General features: G+C 46.7%; 1 protein-coding gene across 3 annotated transcripts in view; it reads left to right on the top strand.

Moving 5' to 3' along the window:
• Positions 1–56: 56 nt before the first annotated feature.
• Positions 57–24,455, top strand: part of EVPL (envoplakin) — a 52,836-nt gene continuing 28,437 nt past the window's right edge. The window contains exons 1-3 of one of the 3 annotated variants that reach the window (XM_073310644.2): positions 57–426; positions 3,121–3,276; positions 4,738–4,833. In XM_073310644.2, coding sequence (XP_073166745.2) covers positions 3,200–3,276; positions 4,738–4,833 — 173 coding nt within the window. In that variant the 5' untranslated portion in view covers positions 57–426; positions 3,121–3,199. Of the gene's footprint in view, positions 427–3,120; positions 4,834–5,201; positions 5,303–11,474; positions 16,383–24,455 lie in introns of those variants that run through there. The other 2 variants (XM_073310646.2, XM_073310645.2) reach the window with 2 other exon arrangements.

Below are 24,455 nucleotides of genomic sequence, written 5' to 3'. Positions count from 1 at the left end.
CATCTGTGTAATCCTTCCTCATTGGGACATCTGGGTAAATGCCTAACTACAGTATAGAACCCATTCCGAAAAGGCTGTTCTTGGGAACTTAGTTGCTCATGGGTGGTTTTAAAAGGAGCTGCTCTCAGTCTTCATGGAAAACTGACAGTCTGTTTGTTTATCCTACATGCTCATTTCCTTTCTTCTCACTTAAGCAGGCTTGCCTGAAAACAAGATGATCTTTGTCTGGAGTTGATCTCCTACTTATTTCTCATCTTCAGTCTTCTGACTTTGCTATTGCATTTGATTGTTATGGAAATAATTTAAGACGAGGAATAAGTAACAGGAGCCCAGTGGATTTTTAAGCAACAAGATCCTCTCTTGTACTAGGCTACGTTTTTGTAAGATTGCCCAGATGCTATGGTGATGGATGCTTTTGAAATGCAGGTAATTTCATATCGCTGTCTTTAATTTAAAAAAAAAAAAGGGCAGAACTGTTCCTAAATAAAATTTGGAACTTTTCCATAAGCCATGTTTGGGTCTTCACTGAAGTTTACTGTAGTTGGATGCTGAGATGTAGCAGTTTGATAGCCTACAAGTTGTCTTGGTTTTCATACTGCCTCTCACTGCTGCATTGTTTCAGCATGAGGGCTTGGAAGTCCACAGGCTGGAAACAAGAAAAACTGGTTTATGCAGATCTGGATTGTGCAGTTTTGGAAATATTCCATTAAAGATGCTTCTCTTCATGAGATTGGAGAGCAATATGGAATTAATATAAGATTTTCCAATTGTGTTTAAACCTAACATAGACTTGGTATTCCAAGTTGATCTGATTCATTAATTCTTAAAGTACAAGGCAATTTCTTGCAGGAGGATTCCTATGCCTAGAGGTCAAGGGAGTGGTGGGAGGGAAAAGGAAACTGACCCTATTCTCTGTATATTTTACAACATGAAAATCAAGTGGGTTTCTTGATATTCTGAATCTTCATTTAGTATGTACCTGGAAGGGGGATTTTATAGAAGAAAACAAACTTAAGCTGAAGAAAAGCTGGATGTTAAAGAATATTTTTTAATTTATCAAATGATGAAATTTCAAAAACAGTTGTGGTCCTAGAACACTGATTTCTGTCAGTTCTCCATAAAGCCTGTTTGTTTAATTTAGAATGAAGACATAGTCATGTGATACACTGACACAGCCCTTTTCTGGCAACTTGCCTCATGGTGTTTTTCTGTGACTGTACTTTGCTCTGAACTTCTCTCCTTTTTCAGATTTTACATTATATCAATTTGAGAATTATTTTTCTGTTTGGAATGCAAACTGTTTCTGTTTGTTCGCCTTCTCCTGCCCCAAGTTTATGGGGCTCTGGCCTCATTCCAGTGAAACTTAGGTTGAAGCCAGTTTCTGATTGGTTGCGGTTACAAATGGTTAAAGGTAGTTAGCCTCTTTTTTTAAACATCCTGTGACACACAACTGATTAGTTTGGACACGCAAGAAATCCTAAAACAATAAAGTTTTATTCCTGATTTCTGTGGCATGTAGTTTATATGAAGCAGAGGAAACACTGAGCATTCGTTACCTAAAGAGTTTTCAGAAGATCAATCTCACGCTATCATCTTTGAGGCTATTCAATCCTGTGACTGGAGAATCAAGAACAATCAATGAAGACTCAAGTGTGCACCATTATCAGATATAACTTTGTTCTTTTCCTTCTTAATGCGTTCATATTAAAAAAAAAAAATAGATCCTAGATTTATAAGCAGTGTGTTGCTCTTTGCATTTTTGAATGACGCAGAAGGAACTGATGAAGCACTAGGAAAATATCCAAAGATAGTAAAAATATGTACTGCTTTCCCTTGAGTAGTTAGTAATTGCTGTCAAGATGAAAACCAGATTGTGTTAAATTTATTGAAGTTCCTAGCACAAAGACTGGATTTGGAACTGCTGCCTTAAGGTCTGACAGTATTGGTCGTAAGGAAACTAGTGTGGCAGTCTTTGATCGAGGATCTGAAGCATCTACTAATAGAATCTGCAAGGAATGGCCAAAAGCCTCAGCAATGAGTAAAAGGAGTAGGTTGGTCAGCTGTGGTCAATTGCCAAACCTTCACAATGCTTGCACACCCAGAGGCAAAAAGCTGAATTCAGTTCTGATATTTATGACCCTGGTATGTGAACCTTTCCTTCAGCTCTCTTATCAGATAGTACAGGGCTCTTGTGATCAGAGCAAAGCTTAATGTTTTACAAACTAGCTGCTGGCCCTAGTGATGAACTTGTTCTATGCTCAAAACACAGCTATTCGTTGAACTGCTCTTATTTAGACTGCAGAGTTCACTTTGCAGCATTTAGTACCTTTGCAATAATTGAGTGATATCGTACAAGCTAGTTCCTCACTAACAATTATACTGAAATTGTGTCTGGGAAGAATACACTTCACGTGCAAAATGTTGTTAAATGTAAAGATTTTAAAGGTTGACATAGGAACCTTAATTCTACACACATTTTTCCTTGTCCATCTATTTGTTGGCTGGAAGAACCTATTTGCTTAAAGCAACTGCTGAAATGTATAATATAAAGGGTGAAATGAAAACTACTGATCAGTCAAGAGGAACAAAATGCTGGGTTATAATAAAGGGATGAAGACTAATTGATGCTGTTTTATTTATAAAAATCTTAATGGTACATCTGCCCATTGGAGGCTATCTTCATCTCTAATCACCCTGTCTCAAAAGGGATCCAGCAATAATGGAAAGCTCCAGAAGAGGCCAATGAAAATCATTATAGCTCTGGAACAGCATCTATAAAGAGATTTAAAAGCTTTAGGAATCCTTAGAGAAGACAGGGATAAGAAGTGACACAGGGGCATATGGATGGATAGCCTAGAGAAGCTCATTTAGGAGGTTTAATTTTACCTTTTCTCATAACACAATAGCAAGGGGAATATTGCTGAATTTAAGGTAAATTTTTAAAAGTGGTTAAAAGTAAGGTTTTTTACAGAATTATTAACCTGGGGAGCTCTTCATAATTCACTGAGACAAAGCTCCTTACAATTTAAAAAAACAAAACAAAAAAAACTAGGCATGAATAATAGCTACTGTAACTGCCTGGGTTCCCCCTGTATAGATTATGGTATTGTCTTGTTACAGGAGTGTTCCACCTTTCCTTGAAGCCTCTTGTAATGGTCAGTCTTGGAGGTGAGATGAGGCTAGGTGGGCCTTTGTTCTGATGTGGTATGGAAAATCCCTATCTGAATATGCTAGTGGCAAAGAGCAGAGCCTCTTGAACAGGGCATCATATGACAGGTGAGCATTTCATGTATGAAAACACTTATTGCCCTGCTTCCTATTCAGGTCCTCCTATTTGCTGGGGCCTGATCTCACATGGTCACTGGTTGTGTTGAATAATGTGTTGAGACTGTTTTGTCTTCTATTGCCCAAGGGATGGGTTGTAGAAGTTAGTTACGTTTCATTTACCCCTGAAGTTCATTCTTGCACCCAGAAGTCCAGGCCAAACTAATTTCTGAGTTTGTTTAAAAGGAAGGAAGAGGATTTTTGTGTGGAGAACAGTTGCCAGCAGGTTTGACGACTTTACTTCTGCTCTCCAAGAACGCAGAGAACCCTGTCACATTTCACCTACAGCTGAAAAGAGCCAATGTTGCAACAGAGCTACTCACCTACGTTTCTGATCCCTAGCAGTTGATCCAACATGTGTATTGTTTCTCCAGCTTGCTGGAGAAGCCTTTATTAGCTTCCATGCTTGTGTGCTGTTGTCTAAAGGACACAGTACTCTTCACCAGCCTTACTGGACTGGCAAGGAGTCTAAACTGCCAGCTACGTTTGAATTATGCTCCAGACTGAAGTCTTGATTTTTATCTAATAATGCGGCAACTTCAAAGCTTTAGAGATCTGATATTGACTCCATGTGGTCATCCCTGTCTTATATCAGGGATTGGATTGACTGTTTTTAAGAGTAGTAGCAACTGGCACTATGCTTTCAGGTAAGAACCTGCTTTGGGGGAATGTATGGGACCTTAGTACAAGTTATTGTTGCAGCCTTGAGGGTAGCAGGTAGTTTTCTACATCCAGTGTCCGCCCGTGGAATGATGTTGCAGTCCTCAGGTATGTTGCCTGTTCGCTCAGCCACAAGCGAGTTCCACACTTATCAGATGCCTGAAGAAAATTAAAGGTGAGAAGACAATCCACTAATAAGGGGAGATCAATAGAATGTAGGCAGATGACCTCAAGGCGAACCCAAATTCCTTACTTTGCGGAGACTGAGCTTTTTCCCTTGGCTTATACCTTTGTCAAGGTCTGTATGGGAGAGTTAACCATGCTTGAATGGTGCGGGCCCTTCTGACTGGGGAGGCAAATACAGCAATAAAAGCATGCAGGTTCCAGTGTAGCAATGATACTTGAAATCTGCTGGAGGGAATGGGAGAACAGTTGTTCCTCCAAAAGAATTCTAGACTGCTGCATTGTGTGCTAGGTACTTCACTTCCTCTTTCCCTTGTGCTTTGTTTCAGCTGCATGGAACAGTCGGTAGTTGTTTTGAAATGATTAGTCTCTTCCCCTCCCTCTCGCTGTGTTTTATTGAGGAAATAGAGCTGGTACCAGTGAGCACTGCTGACTGCAGGAGCACGACTCCAGCCCTTCTGATTAAAGGCTGGTTAGAAATTGTGACATGACGAGACAGCTACTGCTCATAAATGGACTACCTTAACTTGCTCCTGCTAACCATCTGTACCCCTCCTTCCCCCTTTACAGTCAGATTTCCATGTGGAGCAGCTTATCTCCGTCTAATATAATTCACTCTGAGGCAATGGAGAACTCTGCTCTGGAAGGACACCACCGGCGGCAAAGGTCTGTACATTCATGCAAAGAATCATGGGCCCTAAATAGAGCTGGCTGGGGATTTTAATTAAATGTTTTTGTTAGAAAATGCTGATTTTTATTTTATTACTTTTAATAAAAAATTGAAACCTTATTTTGACAATTTTCCATAGGAAGGTTTCTCAGGTCCAGGTTGGAATTTCTGGAGGGGGAAACACAAACCCACACCCCAGAGTAGCCAACAGCCCAGGGATTAGGCCACCCCCATGGGATGTGGAAGACCCAGGTTCAAGTCTTGAATCATTGGCTATTGTGGGGTGTTTCTCACAAAAAAAAGTCTGGTGTTCAAATGTCAAAGTCTCAAAGCTTTTTCATGAAAGAGAATTCTTGTTTTCCAGCCAGCCCTAGTTCAGTCTCCTCTGCAAATTGTTGTTCTTTGCTGCCTCACCTAGAACCAAAACAGTAGAAAATATTCAGAGGGACAAGTACTGTGGAACAGGTTTGTGATACCGCCTCTCCCTTGCACAAACCTCTCCTTTCATGTTTCATTGTCATTGGACTAAGAACAGGTTCAGCAAAACATTGTGTGTTTTTTGTTTTGTTAAGTGTGCCTGCCTCCAATAGAGATTTTGTGTTCCGGTTTGCTGTCCTGATGCAAAGCTATCCCAATTATTGGCTGATTATTAGCTATTCATATTGCGGTACCATCTAGAAGCCATAGTCATGGACCAGGACCGCACTGGGCTAGGTGCTCTACACAGCCAGAAAAAAGACCATCCCTGCCCCATAGTGCTTACAGTCAAAATAGCAGTGTCTTGGTTCTTCACCAGTGTAGAATCAATGCTCCAATCTCCCTACCCTCTTTGTGGCATTTTGGATACTAATGATGTTAAAGCACAAGTGCAGTATCAGTTTGTGACTGTTATGGGGCTGGTAGTCTTGCCTGTCCTTCTCAACCGTGCTCCTAAATGTTTCCCCAAACTTCTGTGTAAATTGATCCTTTGCTGGTCATGTAAACCAGGGTGAAAATTTTCTAAATCCCTTGCTTTCTCTCGTGGGATTGACATAATTCACTATAATCCAGAAGTGGATCTTAAGAACAGAAGGGCAGGTTGCAAATTCATTATTTGTTGCAAAATGTGCAAGTGTCTGGGTATAACTCCAATTCCACCGATTTAAGGTTGCATCATACTATAAAAGGTATATTCTGTTTTCAAAGAAGAATGTCTGGTGGTCTCTAGACAATACAATTCACTGTCACAATCCATGTCTAGACATCCATGTTGAGAATAGTCATTGAGAGTAAAACTCTCACTTTGCAGTTATGCTTTCTCATAGTTCCCCTTGCAGGGCTGGTGGAGGTATCCTTGTACTGAGACACTGTCACTTGCCCAGGGCCAAACAGTGAGAATTAGAACTCAAGAGTTCCTGGCTCCCAACCCCATGGTCAATCTGGAAAGCAGACACCCATTGATGGGGGTGACAGTGTATGACTATTTAAAGCCTAGGAGATGATGTACTATGGGTAGATGTGTATGTCTTGAATGTTTGCATTCTGCTCTGAGAAGAGGGACTGGGGGCTTAATTTTCCCAAGCAAAGCCATGAATTAACCAGAAACAAGTGAAGTCTGGGGTGACCACCAGTTCTGGGAGGCAGGGGATGAATTACTCTGCCTATTTCTCTGCCATTGGAATATGATGCAATCATTTACACGTCAGCAGGAGCCCTTTAAAAATCAAGCCCTTTAACCTCATTGTCCCTCCATTTCCCCATTTGGAAAATGGGAAGGCTGTTGCGTTCCTCCTTTGGTTCCAATGTTGGGAAAGCACTTAGAGGGTCTCGGATGAAAGGCACTGGAAGAGCACATGTACAGGACATGCATCCCTGTGTGACTCATGTTATTAACTCTAGGCATCCTGAGTTTAAGTGTAAAAATGTCACATTAGTCATCCTTCTCTGACCTGTGCCCAGCAGTGCAGAAAATGGAGAGGGAGCCCAGAGGGAGACACCCATGGGAGTTTTCTTTTTCCTCTGTATTGTCTGTGCCCACAGGAACTCAGCTGGTAAAGGTTAATAAATCTCAGTAAATCATCACTAACTTCCCCTCCCATGAAACCACATTTGGACTCCAGCCCCTGGGCCCAATGTGCATATGGATGTAATTAACCCTCCCTCTGCTGCCTCTGAGCTCCAGTGAAACACCATCTGCTCTCGCACGTGTTTGTCCATCGGCAATTCCCCCAAGCAGTCAGGTGGTTTGGGGGGGGGCACAGAGGCAAGGAATCAATTGATACTGGATTGCATTCAATGATGGGCTTGTTTCCATAGTTACCATCGATAGTCACAAAGAAACATGCAGTACCATTGTCTCTGCACTCTGAATTTTGATCTGTTATGTTTGCTATATACATTTTACACTCTTCCTTCAAAACTATCCTTAACGGGCCTCTTTAGCCGTGATGGCCCCATACCCTCCCTTCCTGAAACTGTTGCCCTTTGTATTAGGCTGTAAACCATTCAAGTCAGGCCCATATTTATTCTCTTGGGAAAGGCTGATCCCCACTGGGTTACTCCATGGAGCCACACTTCCAGAACTTCCTCGTCATTGAGTGCCTGTGTGTGTCTCTTTCATAATTGGGCAAAGCAACAGGGGCTACCCAGTAGCTCCTGTATTTCTGTTGTCTTTGCAGCAAAATCTATCTCAGGGTGGGAATACATCTTGCTTTCTGATGGCCATATGTCAGTAACTGATTAATCTACTGTCTCTTTCCACAGCATGGAACTGACTGCAGGCTGGTTTATTCCTTCTTGGCCCACCTGCTGGCTTGACATAACATCCTCAAATAATCCTTAGGCCAGCCTCCTCTATAGAGAAGGCAGTATGTCCTAGTGGATAGCACAACAGACTGGGATTTGAGACCTGGCTTCTATTCCTAGCTCTGCCACTGACCTGCTGGGTGACCTTGGACAAGTCACGTTCCCCCCATGCCTCAGTTTCCCCATTTTAAAAATGGAGCTAATGCTACTTACCTTTGTAAAGTGCTTTGAGATCTACTGATGAAAAGTGCTAGATAAGAGCTAGGTATTAATATTTGTCTTTTATCGGAAATCATTGGGTCTACAAAAAGATATTGATTTCACAGGTTCTCTCAGAATAATCCTAATGCCAACTTCCTCGTTTGAACTGCACTTTTCACTTTTGTTTTACTTCATTTGCCTTCCATTGCACATGAATGTTGTACTAACCGGCTTGAGGCATGCATGGACATCTGGCCTAAAGGTTTAATTCTCTCTCCCATTGTATGGTTAATTGGCTTAGGTCACACCTTGATTGGAGCAGATCTCTCTACCAAGTTCATGGGACAGTTCACATAAATAAGCAAGCTGGTCAACGAATGCCAAGCCATGTGATACAGGCAAACACCATCTAATGCTATTTAAACAGAGGCAAGTTTTCCAAAGTGTTTTGAGATCCTTTGCTGCAAGCTGCGGTAGACGTGCAACATACTACTGGATTCATTCAGCACTATTGCAGCCTCCTAAATGAGGGCAAAGTGTGGCTTCTTGCAATCTGATGGCGAATAATCATCAAGCTATGGCACAAGGAACTATGGAGAATTCAGGCAGATGTCCTGGCCACAAGCTCAAAGGCTTAGGATGGAAGGAGAGTGAGGGAAGGCGAAATGAGCAAAGGGCAGGGGGTGCATGAGATATGCTGGGCGAAAATGTGGAAGGTGCTCTGATGCCTATAGGCATTAGAGGTAGGCTGCCTAAAAGGCTGGATTGCCACTGATAGATGGGGTGTTGGAAATAATTTTGTTGCGTGAAGAAGCAAGAGGGAGCAGGATTTGGTGGTTCCACTGAACAGGTTTTGGAGTGGAAGAGCAATAGCCGATCTGCATCCAGTGTCACACGCTCTGCATCCACAGACTGCTTTGTTGGTTTTGTTTTTATACCTTGTCTTTTCAAGTGCAAGTTGAGAAAGCGAGGAACTGAGGTGGGCTCAATCCTGTGCGAAGCATTAAACCGTTCTCTTGTCATAACCGGCAGTGCTAGCCAGTCTGTCAGACTCTGATCATTTTTGGAAAGAGGGAGGGATGCAAGGGCACACCCAATGGAAGACCCATCTGCAGCCAATACTGGCAAGTAAAGCACCCATTATGTGGTGGATGAGCCACAGGGCCTTAAAAGAACACCGCTTGAATGGATTCTGCTCCTTTTGGAGTCTGGAAAAGACTCTTCAGGGCCCAAGAGTTTGATCCAGCTTGCAATAAAGCTTGACTTCGTTGCTGTGTAGGGTCAAGCTCCATTGAAGTCAATAGAAGCCCTTCATGGGGGTTAGATTAGGCCTGCGAAGTGCAGCTAGAGGTGGTGGGAAATTCAGTCTTCTAAGTCTGCCTTTCTCTTCACTTCATTGTACTGAGACATTGAACTTCACCAGAGGAACTATTGTCTTTGAAGAAGGCTAGTTCAATTTCCAGGCTGAATCCATCCCTGGGGGTCTGTCTTGCAACCGTGTAAAACTCTGCTGTGTCCTCCTTAGTCCAGCATTTGATCAGCTTGAGAGAAATCAAAGCACTGCGCTCAATCACTTTCATGCTGCTCTGAGCACTGAATAAATCAATCCTGCAATCTCCTAGTCTTTATCTCCTGTAGGGCTGCTGCTTCTGGACTTTCCAATCGTTAAAGGGGGGAAAGAAATGACTTGAACAGTTGGAGACTTTAAATTGCATAATGATGGCAAGATAGAGAAAGAATAGGTGTCCTGTTTTCTTACTGGTGCAGCAATTTTAATAGATTGGCTGTTCTTAGAGCTAGTTTGTAAGGGTTCCTGTTGGCTTGAATGAAAACAGCACTGCGGGGACAAAAAGGGAGGAGAAATGACAGGCACTGCAGGCAGATGATCTGCTCCAGGGCTGGCATCTGTTTAACTTTACAAAGCTGGCAGAAATGGGGACACCAGCGCCTGAGTGATTTGGGAGCTTTTGAGAGTTTTAGCCCAAGATGCCATAGAAATTCAATAGGATTCTAGCTCCTCAATCACTCCAGTGCTTTTGAAAAGTGTCCCCGGTATAAACAGGTGTCCTCTAGATTAGACAAGGGGCCTGATTGTGTCAGCCTCCGCTGGGGGTAACTCCATTACTCTTGCTGGAGTCGCTTCTGACATGCAATGCGGGGAGGAAGACCGTGCCCTGGTGCTATAGTGGCTGGTCAGGCTCGCTACTCCAAGCACCTCCTTTTCCCACAACAGCCCTTGGCCAGTTCAGCTTTGCCAGCTCTTTTCCCAGCAGATCACCTGGGTACCATACTGTGCTGTTGTCCCTGGGATGAACTCCTGAACCACCCACTGCCCCTTTGGGGTCAAAGGACTAGAAGCGGTTACCTTACTCCTGCTGAGTAGCCCTTAATTCTGTGAAGAGTCTTACTGAAGTCATTGAGGCTGCTCATGGAGTAAGTCACTGCTCAATGCGAGTCCAATTATTCGGTCACCAAAATGTCTGAGATTTCAACTTTTGGTTTAAAATCTGGGATGGGGAAGAAAGTCAGTCTTGAACTCTCATAGAGAGAAGAATAAGATTTCCTGGCTAGCTCTGCTGTGTGTACCCAGATCACTAGATGTATTAACTATTGCTATTCCCTGGCATTGGCCACTGTCTGAAGACAAGATACTGGGCTAGATGGATGGACCTTTGGTCTGACTCAGTATGGCCGTTCTTATGTTCTAATGGAGATTGTTGGGTGTACCTTATATCACTAACTGGGTAAAGCAATTGGAGATTCATTACCCTTGAAGGCCCAATAAAAATGCAAGTAGTGTAGCTCCATCATTAAGAAAACCTCTTCAGGTACTTCCTGGTTGAGGGCAGTAGTACCAATCTCAGCAAATTCAGAGAGCCCATAGGCTCCCTGATACCTCTGAGGTATCAACTCGGTCTGGAAGAGCCGGTGTAGTGCTTATTTTAGGAATGTTTCAGCATATCTGAATACCAAGCCAACTTGTAATATAACCAGCAGACTAACCCTCCACAGAAATGGGCTGTTCCTAACTCCAGTCCAGGGTTGGTTTTGTGTCTCTGATATGGTCTGGGACTCACCACTGCAGCACCCCCTGCTGGATGTCCCGGGGATCAGCTCTGCTAGCCAGTGTGCTCTCTTCTGGTGGCATCTTGCCACCGTAACTTCTGCTCCAGGGACCCACGTCATTCCCAGGACCTCAGCGTCCTCTTCGTGACACAACCCCTATGCCGTACTCTGTGCTCCCCCTGCTTCCAGGGAGTGTCACAGTTCCTTAGTCCACCTACTTCCTCAGTGACGAGTGGTGGGGGAGGACCCGGGCCCGCCCACTACTCCGGGTCCCAGCCCAGGGACCCTGTACATGGCCGCTGCTTATGGCACCCCCTCTGACTCAGTAGATTTCTCTGGGCCACTTCCCCATGGCCCCAGCACCCTCTTTGCCCTTGTATCAGGGCCTCAGCCTGCAGATCTCTGCAGCCCACCAGGAGCTGCCTTTAGCTCCCTGGGTCTCTGCCAGCAGCACTGCTCTGTCCAGGGTGTTTGCTGTCTTCAGCCTGCCAGGCAGCCAGTCCATCTCCCTCCTCGAGCTCCAGGGACTGCTGCTCTGTTCTGCAGCCCTTCTGATATGGGTCTGCACAGCCCCTCTCTGATTGGCTGCCTCCTGTGCAGCCTCCCTAGGGGCTCTCTTAACCCCTTAAAGCCCAGTGTGGGGCAGGCACCCCATCACGCTCTGCCACCAAGAGATGGCAGGACTTTGCCATGTTTGGGAAGGATACGCTCCCTGCCATGCTTATTAAAGGTTCACCCGATTCCCAGTTGATTGCCATTTTCTGATGCCAAACCTCCTTGCAGTGTTTGGCCCTGGGCTCCCTGTGCCTGAACCGCTTCTGCTCCCTGCTGTCAAACATCCCCTACAGTGCTATCATACTGTCTGTAGGAGGGGAAAAGATGCTGCAGGAAAGCGTTGGCTGGAAGGCACGAGCTCAGAGTGTCTGCCTGCTGCCTTGTGCCCACACCCAGCAGTGGCGTCGGGGGGTTTACAAGGCCTGTTTGTAAGACTTGTGCTGAGTTACGGTAGGTCAGGGCCTGTCAAACCGGTGCCGCCTACGACGGTTTCTGCCCATTGCACAGGGAGTTACAGGCACTACAGCTGCACCAGTTCAGCCAGTTGTCCTAACCGCCCGCCCAGTACTTTGCCTTGCAAATGATCTCCTCCTCCCTGGGCACTGTCACTTCCGGAATGCACTGGTACGCCTCCAGCTGTAAGGCATCCTGGGCCTGTGGCTCTGCGAGGGTGGAAGTGTAACCATAAAAACAGAGCCCGGAGAGCCAAGGCCCTCAGCCATTATGTACAGCAGCTTCCCTGGCTTAGTTTTAGACACCCCCTCTGCACTTCAGTGGTAATTCACCTGGGGAAGCCAACAAACAAGCTTGTGTTTCCTTCTTAAATAAAGATCATGCCACCTTATGTTTGCACAGCATCTACCAGAATAAGATTCCAATGTCGACTCAGCCTCTAGGCATTACGAGCGCGTAAAAATGTGCATTAACCATTCCTCTCTGGTCTATGGCTATATTACAAAACCACCGCAGCTGCCCAGAAAGGCCTACAACTTCATCAGCACTGGTTGATACAGGTCAGGACGTGAGGTGCTTTGGCACAGTGATATAAGGTGCTGTTGTAAGGTGTAAGCCCAAGGTGCTGTTCAGTAATCACACTGCACCCTAGGTGCTTAAATGAGATCCTCTGTCTTCTGTGATGAGGTTCCAACTGCCCCTACCTACCAGCACAGGGGCTGCTGCAGCCTCCCTCTCCCAGACTTCCTGTGGGGGAAGCTAAACCAGTTAAAAGGACCGTTTCCAATACCACATCTAGCATCTGGCTCCAGCAGACCTGGATCTTCCCCCTGCTCTCAGCCCTTTGCTTCCATGAGCACTAAATATACCCGCAACTTTACGAAAGTCAAAACTAGATTTCACAGAATAGAAAAACTGCTGCACCAGCCACAGGTGAGAAGTACAAAGACTAAAGATATCTCATGAAAAGAACTGCTGCCACCTTTCTCCTCCAGGTCTCCTAACACTCCCTGCAGTGGATGAGGGATACTAGCCAAAGGAAAGAAATATTTATCTAGGCCCGAAGAGGAGGGTAAGAACAGCCGAAGGGGGAGTAATTAAGGGGGAAATGGTGGGTAGATAAAACTGAAAATGGGAGATAAGAGGGTCTTGCTTTATCCCTGGTTCCTTCACTGATTCACTGTGGGGAACTCAGCAAGATCCTCAAAAATATATCTGTATCTCCCATGGAAGTAAATGGAAGTTAGGGCCCTAAATACCTTTGAGGAGCTGGGCCTGAGGGCCTGGTTCTACCAACCTTTGTTCTGACTGAGCCATACAGTTCTTTGCAAGTAGTCAGAGTCCCTATTGGGTTCAATGGAAATTCAGCATGAGCAATGGTGGGAGAATCAGGCCTCAAGAGACAGACTGACCCACGCCAGAGGTGGGCAGAGGGCAAAGCAGGAACTTTCCTCTTCTCACGTATGCTCCACTCAAGGCCCAGGAACAATTTCAGGCCCATCCTTCCATGTGCTCCCAGTGGTGTAACTCACCCGCAGGGAGTGAGGAAGAGGGGGCATGTCTTGTTTGTCTTAAACCTGCTGTATTAATACTCAGCATTCACTGGGGCTCACAAAAAGAAGGGCTTCCTCTTTCAAGCAGTACAAGCCAAAGTCTTGTTTGTTAACCAACACATTACATCAATATCTTTACCAGTTGCCACCTGGCTCAAAGGCAGCACCACTCTCTGGCTAACCATTCAGCACGTGGCCAGGTCCCCATTCTTGCCCCTGAAAATGACTCCAGTAACTGCACAGTGGAGCATGGTTTGCTGTTCATCCGATCAGTGCCACGCCCTAACCTAGCTGGCAAAGAGCGCTCAGCTGAGATGCTTGTAATTCTTTGCACTGATTCTGAGATTAGCCCTGCGTTTCTCTTTCTCCCCACATGCCTGCTGTGTGTGGGACAGGTGCGTCCTGCTGCTGGAGCGGAAAGGTGTTTATAGGGCCGTTCTCTTGTCAAGAGGCTTTCTTTAAAAGAGGGCTCAATCCAAGATTGGATCCAGCTGGGGAGAAAAGTGCAGGGGCATTTTGTTGAGTGTGTTGTGGAGAGACAGAGAAACATTTTAGTAACTTAAAGCCCAGCAGATCAGGAATGTCTGCCTCTGCACTCCCACCTGACAAGTGACTGATTGATTAGAGGTGAAAATATTCTGGGAGGGGAGCAGCCCTGGAAAGCATGTCCAGCTACCTGACTATTTTTTTTTTTGTATTTCTGCCTCTGCCCCCATCCCCTCTGTGCCTGTACAATGTTCAAAAAGTATTTCTGGTAGTACATATTTGCCCTAGCTTTACCCCTTGAATAGCAAGGGGCCTGAGTCTCCACTGACTTGTATAAATTTTAACCCAAGATACCTGTGGAAAGTGGGTGCAAAATGCAATCACATGGGACTGAGCATGTTTTACACCCTCATTGTGCAAGTGCAATTGATAGCACAAGGACCAAGATGAGAGAATCAGGCCCTAAATGCCTTAAAAAATCTCCCCTTTTGGTGGATTTTCAGATTTCCTTCCATTTTTAAGACACATGATTTTGAGGGGAGGGATAGCTCAGTGGTTTGAGCATTGGCCTGCTAAACCCAGGGTTGTGAGTTCAATCCTTGAGGGGGCCATTTAGGGATCTGGGGCAAAAATTGGGGATTGGTCCTGCTTCGAGCAGGGGGTTGGACTAGATGACCTCCTGAGGTCCCTTCCAACCCTAACCTTCTATGATTCTATGAGTGTAAGCGTCTCAGACTGGGGATTGGCTCTTACTAGGTGTTTGTGCAGTAACTGGCCCAGTAATAATACCTTATCATCCAGAGGTCTCAAAGCACTTTACAAAGGAGGTCAGATGGGGAAACTGAGGTACAGAGAGAAGCCATGGCTTGTCCGAGGTCACCCACAGGCAAGTGGCAGAAATGGGAATAGAACACAGCTCTCCCAAGTCCCAGTCCAGGGCTCTATCCATTAGGCATCACTCCCTCTACATGGGACTTTTATCTGAATGGGGACCCCTAGATGCTATTGTAATACAAGTTATAAAAAGCGGGGGCCTTCTGTACCACTGTGCAGAGTCTTCTGGGGTGTACAGAGTCTCCACAGTACACTCTGTTGCTCAAGGAAGGATTATGCTACCAAGACCAATTTACACTGGCCTTCCAGCTCTGTCTAAGAACCGGGGGAGAAATCCTGGCCCTATTGAAATCAATGGCAAAACTCTCATTGACTTCAGTGAGGCCAGGATTGCATCCTATGGCTCCTACTAAACCAATCTATAATCTTCTTTGACCTAGTGGTGGACATCATTTTAAAAAAAAAACCTTTTTGAACCATTTTAATCCCACATCCAGAACCTGCCACCCCATCCATTTTTATTAGCTGGCTTAGCAGGAGCCATGTTTTAAATTGTATTACACGTGGCCTTCCAATGTGACTGTGAGCCCTGCGCTAGAATAATACCGTGCCCTTCAGTTTTACGTATGGTGCTTCAGAAACACTGCCTCCAGCTTCTCAACACTCCTCGGAGTTGGGGTTGCCACCCGTTCTGGTTTTAAGGGGTGCTATTTAGCTGGTGCCTTATGCCCCATGATCCTTATTAAGAAGCCACTGACCAGGGGAGAGTGTTTTCCAGCAATGAAGTAATGGATCAGATGCTGTAATAGAAACGTATGATTTTGTAGTGTACATAACACATTTTGGGTGATAGCCCTTTAAAAGGGAGGCTTGGTCTATATATTCCCCTAGGGCCTTTCTTGGTAAGTAGGATGGCTGCCGTACCTGTGAGAGAAAGCAGGAGCATTAGCCCCCGTTTTGAGAGGCTGGATTGCTTGTCCAAGTTCACCTAGTGAGTCTGCAGCGGAGCTGGGAACAGAACTCAGAACCAATTGAACTACTTGATCGAAAGGTCCAAAGGCACCAGTATTGCTGCCTAACTGGGAAGCTGCTTTCCCTTTCCCCCTTTCAATAAATGATGTTCCTAATCGGTAAGGAAGAGCTTAGAACTGACATTTAATCAACTGCAGTGGAGTTGCTGGAGTCATCCTCTTATAAGCTAATGATGAGGCAGGATTCTTCCCCTCTACCTGAGAGAAACCTGTGTCTGACTGTGCCAGACAGCGTGTGCAGAGGAACATTCCTCTGAAAAGCAGGGCGGGGTCGCAAGCTCTCCCTCCGGGGCTCTGCACTTTCCACCACAAACTGGTTTTGCTAGTCATTTTTAAAACCAGGCTTTATCCCTGCTTCTGGATCACCGGTTGCTTGGGGAGGAGCCACCCAGAAACTGCTCTTTTAACCCCCATCAGACTTTCCCAGCTGGAGCCTGTCATTCCATCTCAGCAGACTAGAGCAGAGAGGTTGTGCCCTGAAAAGTTCTGTGGACGCCAGGAAGGGAACTAAATTCCTGCCAAGATGTTCAAGGGAGTGGGCAAGGGCTCCCCAAGCAAAGCACCTCCAATCAAGCAAACCAAGTAAGTGTGACTCTTGGATTCTCTCTGAGCTCTGATGGGGTTAGAGCACGGATGGGAGAAAAGGTATCCAGGGAAAAGGTGGTCTCCGAATAAACAAGGATGTACAGAATAGCACAGAGGGAAGATCTTCCTACTGAGACCTGAACAAACAAGGTTCTCTTTGGGAATTGCCCAGAAACTTAGCCAAAATCTCCCCTCCCTTGATCGTCTGTGCGCTGATTGTCTCCCTGGTACTCCACCCCAGAGGTAGCTGCACGGTTCCTGCCTGAACACCATCTAGTTTGTGACAGGTTTCATTGTAGCAGCCGTGTTAGTCTGTATCCACAAAAAGAACAGGAGTACTTGTGGCACCTTAGAAACTAACAAATTTATTAGAGCATAAGCTTTTTTAAAGCTCTAGATGCATGTGAGAGATTGCAGTGATTAGCCACCTGGAAGGGGGAGGCATGACCTTAATTCAGGTAAGCGGATGGAAGGCTGTAGTGCAAGAGGCAGCCTGTGGACATGGCTGTTGCCTGTTTCCAAGAGAGGTTCTCAGGCAGACTAACTTCAGCTTATCAAGGTGTAGCTAGACTGTTAATAGCTCAGTGTACCATTTTCAGTGTCTCCAGCCTGTACAGCTCCAGCGGTAGGTGGCAGATGCTGCCTTACAAGCTGAGATGGACATAAGAGAAGGTTAAAACCTTCAGGAAAGGAACCCAAACCAAAGGGTCCAGCTGGCCCTCAGCTCAGAGTTCCCCCGCTCTTGGCTGAATGAAACAGGAGGTGGATGGGCTGGGCTGTAAATTGTGCGTATAATTCATTCTGGCTACAGGCATGTAATAGGGTGGCAGAGGTTGCTTCTTTTGGGGGTCTTTAAGCTGGAAGCCAGAGGGCTCCTGATAGGTAGAGGCTTGCCTGGGCATCTTTGAGAGGGAGGCCTTGTAAAGAGAGCCCTTTTCCTTATTCATATGGCAGACCCCAGCTCAGGCTTATTTGCCACCCTCCTCCCTCTCTGCCATGTTTTCTCAAAATCGTATTCCAGCTGCTGGGATTCGTTTTAAACGCTGCTCCCTGCCTGGCCACAGGGGAGGAAGGACAAAGCAAGGCCATTTGTAGCTCTACAGAAGCATAAATTGTACAGGGCTGCACACGTTAGCTCAGCCACTGTTTGCCCGAGAAGGGGCCTGACCAGAAAAGCTGATCTGCAGAGTGGGGGCTCTGAGAGCCAGGGCCAGCAGGTTGTCACATCTACATGTCTATAACTACAGTGTTTAAAAGCAGCTATTCAATTTGGTTGTACCCTGATTAAGCGGGCCAGTGTGTATGGGCCCCAGATCTCCTATAACCAGGTTAAAGAAACAGGCACTTAACTAAATCCTACATTTGCCAATGTGCTGTCTCATGTTAGCCCCCGGCTCCATTGCTCGGCACCTAGCGCAACAGCCTAAGGGCTTGTCTACACGGGCACTTTACAGGGGTGTGAAAAAACATCCCCCTCAGCACAGCAAGGTTCAGCGCAGTAGCGTGCCAATGTAGACCGTGCTGGGAGCCGCACCCCTCGTGAAGGTGGGTTTTTTAGAGCGCTGGGTGAGCTCTCTCCCAGCGCTCTGCCGTGACCACACAAGCCAGGTTAAAGCACTGCCCAGTGTGGCCTAGCCCTGAGTCTCTGAGGGGCCAAGCGCCCACGGCTAACAGTGAAGACAAGGAAGGTTGCAGGCTGTCTCCCTTGGAGACCTAGCTCTGCAATAAGATCCCTACCCAGAGGCCCCCAGCTTGAGTATTTTAGCCTAAATTTCTACAATCTTCTTTTTTCCAACCTGTTTGTGAAGCAATTTGGCCTTGTCCATGTCAGCCAGACCAGGCTGTATTGAAACCTCTGAAATTTGATTTAAACCATCCAAATACCTGTCAGCTGGGCACTTCTGCTGTTAAAGCTTTTCCAGACCTAGTTTACTGTCTCAGTCTGAGATTGCCCCTATATTCCTAGGTAAACTCTGGGCCAAACTGCCCAGCTGCAACTCTGTTGAAGTAAGGAGTCACCCCAGGGACTCAGCCCTGCCTCCTGTGCTGGGTGGAGTGACGGGGCATGCAGCCATTCTCAGGACAGTCTACCTCCTGCTCAGAAGATCAAGCCAGGCTGCTCGGGTTTATTTAAGGGCACCAGCCTATTGATAAATGATAATGCCTAGCACTTCCAAAGTGTTTTACAAACGTTAACTAATCCAGCCTCAGCCTGTGGGGTTGGTCAGTATCATCCCTGTGTCTGAGATGAAGAAACTAAGGAAGAGAGGTCAAATGGCTTGTCTTACGTCCTGGTGAGAGTTAAGTGTCTCCTGGCTCCCAACCCTGTGCTCAGAGCACCCAAGGGAGGCCTGGTGCTGTATATACGATCAAACACAAGAGGAGGGAGAATTGAATCTGGTCTGGCAGAATGTGCTGCCATGGGTGCAGGGAATTGGTAGGTCTTTCAGGTGTCTACCAACGAGTCCTGGAGTGGCCAGGTGAGCCTGGGTGTTAACAGACTCTAATTTCCTGGGTATCCTGTTCCTACCACCTCTCTGGAGTAGCCACATTTGAACAAGAAGAAGGGTATGGTACCAAGGCAGGACCTATGGAGGGTTTGCAGGATTGGGCTATCAACTGTAGCAGGATGCAGCAGGCAGAGGCCCATGCAGTGTACAGGAGGGGCTCCTATTCATACCAAGATGCTAAGCCCTAAGCAGGCTTGGGAGCTCTCCAGTGTCCATCCGTTCCTTTGATCCTGATGCAGAATGAAACAGATTAGCAGCAGCTTTCACTTGGGACTACAAGGAAAATGGCCCATTGTTAGGGGGAATTACTATGGGAATTTGGGGGAGGGGAATAGGAATGATGCTTGTAGCCCTATTGAAGTGCAGCAGGACAGATTAAAGTAAGAGCCAGGAAATAATCATGTTTGTGCTAGAAAGAAAAAGACACTATCCCGTCGGGACAACTGGCCTCCTTCACAGAAGGGATGTGTCCTAGGGAGTAAACCAAAGAATAATTAGAATAGTGCTTGATCCCTTCAAAGCATTAGTCCTTACCATCCCATGTGAGGGGGGAAGATTAGTATCCCCCCTCACTGATGAGGAAATAAACCTCTGCCAACAGGAACACTGGTGCATCCCTATTGCAGTCAACATAGTTGCACCTGAGTAAATTAGGTTAGAATACAACCACATGAGATTAAAAGACTTGTCCAGGACTACACTCTTAGGTTCCTGGCTCCGAATATACTGCCCCATTCTTTAGTTCAACTTGTCTCTTGCCAGGCTCAAATAGTCCATGCTTTAGCTTTTCAACATGAAGAAAAGGAGTACTTGTGGCACCTTAGAGACTAACCAATTTATTTGAGCATAAGCTTTCGTGAGCTACAGCTCACTTCATCGGATGCATACTGTGGAAACTGCAGAAGACATTATATACACAGAGACCATGAAACAATACCTCCTCCCACCCCACGCTCCTGCTGGTAATAGCTTATCTAAAGTGATCATCGAGTTGGGCCATTTCCAGCACAAATCCAGGTTTTCTCACCCTCCGCCCCCCCCCCCACACACACACACAAACTCACTCTCCTGCTGGTAATAGCCCATCCAAAGTGACCACTCTCTTTAAAATGTGTATGATAATCAAGGTGGGCCATTTCCAGCACACATCCAGGTTTTCTCACCCCCACACCTGGATGTGTGTTGGAAATGGCCCACCTTGATTATCATACACATTTTAAAGAGAGTGGTCACTTTGGATGGGCTATTACCAGCAGGAGAGTGAGTTTGTGTGGGGGGGGGGGGCGGAGGGTGAGAAAACCTGGATTTGTGCTGGAAATGGCCCAACTCGATGATCACTTTAGATAAGCTATTACCAGCAGGAGCGTGGGGTGGGAGGAGGTATTGTTTCATGGTCTCTGTGTATATAATGTCTTCTGCAGTTTCCACAGTATGCATCCGATGAAGTGAGCTGTAGCTCACGAAAGCTCATGCTCAAATAAATTGGTTAGTCTCTAAGGTGCCACCAGTACTCCTTTTCTTTTTGCGAATACAGACTAACACGGCTGTTACTCTGAAACTTTTCAACATGAGGACCCTCGCTTCCAGGCTTCCCACCACCTGGATCATAAATGCTAGGCTCTAGATGGGGGTGGCAAGACTGCCCCCCCAGCATATTTGATCCTCCAGGCTTCATCTGTAGTCAGAAGATATTGACAAAATGGAAGCAGGGGAGAAGAGAGCAACCGGAACTGTCAGCGGGGCTGGAGAGAGTGACTTCTGGGGAAAGGTTGAGTTATGCAGCTAATCAGTCAGCCAGGAGTGGATAGCAGCATAATGCCCGGAGATCTGAAAGGGGTAATCACCACAGATGGAGCAGAATTGGCATTGCCTTTCTGTAAGATGTAACAGTTAATAGAACAGTCTCTCAAGGGAAGGGCTGCAATCCGCCCTGATGTCAGGCCTATCCGCTGCTTCAGTGTCCCTTTCCTGGGGTCCCCGATCACGGTCCATATCCTACAAGTACATCCCTTCCTCGGGGTTCTGTGCTGTTAAAATAACAGGTCAGTGTCAACCCAGACTCTATAGTTCATACAGCCCCTTGTTGGGCTCAATAGTTCCTTTCCAAAAGCCAAGTCCTTCTGCCTGGTGTTGTCTAACACCTCTTCCCTGTAAGGTGTCTGTCTGCCCCTGCTCCTCATGGCAGGTGGCTCCTTTCTCTCTGGCTGGGTGGAGAGCCCCTTCCCAGGTCCTCTCTCATCCCAGATCTCCTGCTGTAGCCTTCCTATTCCCTGCAAGTCTGTGTTCCTCTGGTTGAGCAGGAGGTCTCTCTCATGAGACACAGCACTCTTCTCTGAGGATCAGGTGACCTCCCATCTACCACCTGGTTCCGGGCCTCAAATGCCATCAACTGCAGAAGCAGTCTAGACCTGGCACAGGCAAGGCTGAGCCCCAAACCCCTTGGCTTTGGAACATTAAACTGAAGATTGTACAAAGCCCTCTCACGTACACTGTAGGGAACAGTTATGCTATATGGGGGTGGGGGGTAGTTGGACTAGATGAATGTCTGCATCTCTAATTTCCATTATTCTGGCTTGGTGGTCCCCTGGCTGAAGGAAGGATGGCTTTTGGATTTCTCCTTTCCTGTTTTCCTGAATGCACACAAGGAGATAATACTCCATGAAGCCTGAGAATAAAGTGATTCGGCCAGCTCTGAAGCCAGTTTGGAAGGGAATGCAGTCCTCACAGTCCATGAGCAAATTACTTTCATTAGACGCGATAAACTTCAGATCTGGATGGGAACTCTCCCTAGTTTGGGTTGGGGGTGGCATTCAGGTACATGGTGTTGGTTTGGCCCATTGTATCGAGACGGATCAGTGCAAAGTCTGGCTCCAAATCCAGACTCTCCCAAAGCTCAAGGCTGTTCAGCTGTGGGAGCGTAGCCCAGGCCCGTCTCGAGGGCTGTTATTCAGAAGGACAGGGGTGACTTTCCCCTGCCCATATCAGCTGGCTCAGAAATGCAAAAGCGGAATTCGGAACAAGTGAATTCATTCACTACTCTGTCTCGACATGCAGCAAGGCAGTGAGTCATGGTCCCCTCCCTGAGCAGAGAGCCAGGGCAGGAATCCTGGGTGGTGCTCAAGTGTTTGCTCTCAGAGCTCCTCCTCATTCCAGAGAAGGGGAGCTGCCAGGGGTGTCAGTGAAGAGTGAAGATCTTGTGTAATGGACTGAAAAATGAAAAAAACAGCCTGGTACATGCACTGACTAAGCAGGAAACAGGGACAGGCTCCTGGCTGGTTGCTCCTTTAAAGTCTCCCTCAGCCCCTACTGTCTAGCCAGGTGCATGGGACAGGCCCACGGCTGCAGCTTCCACAATTTATCCCAGGGTTTTGCAATTTATCCCGCGAGTCTCACTTCCACAGACATGCTGTGCATGTGTTCTCTGCGTACATGTGTATCACATGGGGGTGAGATCCGCGGGACAAAGTGCACTTCCCACCTGGGAAGCGGGGCTGAACTACACAGAGGAGAACAACACTTTACAGCTTTCCAAGAGCTTTGCACACACTAGTCTTCACAATCCCCCGGTAAGTCAGCTCAGGCTCATTTCCCCCCACTTGCAGAAGGGGAAACTGAGGCACAGAGGTGCTGTGACTCTTGCCCAAAGCCACTGAGGGAATCAGGAGCTGCTGATTCTCAGGTCGATGCTGAAAACCACGGACTACGCCACACTCTTGAGAAATGAAAAGAAAGGGTGAAGAAAACCGATTGAGTGAGAAATGAGAAAGCTGGTGTAAATTGATCATGAGCTAGAAAGGCATCTCGGAGTGGGCACATGGCTCAGGGCGTGTCTGAGCAGATGAATGAGTGTGCGCCTCTGGCTGATTGTGTGAGTGCGTACCTGTCGCTGTATGTGTGTAGGTGTCTAATGCATGTTAGTGCATGCGCTTCTCAGACAGAACCACATCTCTGACTGCTGCAATGTATGTTTCTGTGTCTTGGCGTGGGTGCACGTCTGAGTGAATCTAGGTAGCTGGCTGTATGTTTCTATTATGTTTTCGTGTCACCTTTTGGGTCGAATGCAGCTCTGGTAAAAGCAGGTACAACTCCCACGAAAGTTTTTGGTCCAGATTCATTGGTGAGGTGTATTACATGTCGGGTGTAAGTTGCCAGTAAACAGATGTAACTAGCCAAGAAATGTAACTTACATCTATAGGGCCGACCTTCCCCCATGCTACTCATTTGTGTGTGTCTCCCCATCCCCACCCCTACACAAGGCTTTATGCAGATTGCACCATCCCCAGCGCTTAAGAAGCAGCCCCCTAATTTGACTTGTGCAGTCCTCTCCAACTACACCAGCCATTCCATTTCTTCAGGCTGAAAGTTACATTCATTTTCAGCACCCACTGAGTGCAAGATCACTGCTGGTTATGGTACTGGAGTCCTGTTTTCTGACCAGTAAGCTGACATATACTTGACATCACTGTTTACATCACTGCTGATTTTGGCCCTGTGTGTGTACAGCTGGTACATAAGTGCACCCAGATGCATGTGTGTCTCTGAACAAAGCTTGTGTTTGTATGTCTGACAGGTGAATCTTGTATGTCTCCGTAAGTGCGTATCTGCGTATTCACGGTGCAGCTCTCTGCCTGTCAGTGGCACCATCTCCACCCTGGAGGTGAAGCAGGTGTTCACCTAGGGCAGAAACGATCAGAAGCAGCAAAATATTCAGTAACTGTGGATAACCGCAGGGCTGGGAGGGACAGGCATTTACTGGCTTGCTGAGGGCAGCAGAACTGGCTCTGCCTTGATGGGTCCTATACAGTACCACGTGAGGGCACTCTATAATGCAAGGGCAACAATGCCTGAGTGCATTCTCAGGGTTTTCACATTAAATGGGATAGGGAACGTGAAGGTAATAAATGGAAATTGGATGGCAGTGAAATCTGCTTATCGTGTGCGGCAATCTGAAGGAAGCCCAGCAGGGAGGTCTGGCTACAGACACAAGGGACCAGGTTCATTCCTGCATGACTCCAGTTATACACCGGTGAAACTGCACTGAAAACAGCTGGGTTGCATCAGCTGGAGTGATGCAGTGGCGAACAGTGCACAAGAATCCAAAAGGTGGCATTACCACAGCTGGTGATGTGAAACGTGCAGGAGATTGCAACTGCCCTAGCAAGAATCCAGGGAAATGGCAGGGGCCTTGCTTGTCCCAACAGAGCGATCTTATGGCATTGTTAACTCTCCAACTCCAAAAGTCTGAATCTCACCACACCAAGAGCTGCTGTAAAACACACCAGCAGCACTTTGTGTGCAAAGAGCACTCAAAAGAGACGGCAGAGGCGGAAAATGGAGTAAGATGGTTCGTGCGCAATGTTGAACTAAACCTGGGGCTGCATGGACCACTCCCCTTTGCTGCCTCGTAGACCTGAGTTTCCTGGAGCCTGAGAGAACCAGATGGTAATGGCCCTGATGAACCCACATCCGTGTGGCTGTTTAGAAGGGCTCCAGCTAGTGAGTGAGACTTACCTCTGCAAGGGTGGTTTGCTTTTATCTACTTGCTTGTTTCTACTTCCCT

Source organism: Lepidochelys kempii, chromosome 14 (genome assembly GCF_965140285.1).
Source record: "Lepidochelys kempii isolate rLepKem1 chromosome 14, rLepKem1.hap1, whole genome shotgun sequence".
Lineage (NCBI taxonomy): Eukaryota > Metazoa > Chordata > Testudines > Cheloniidae > Lepidochelys > Lepidochelys kempii.
This window is presented reverse-complemented; position numbering and strand designations above follow the sequence as displayed.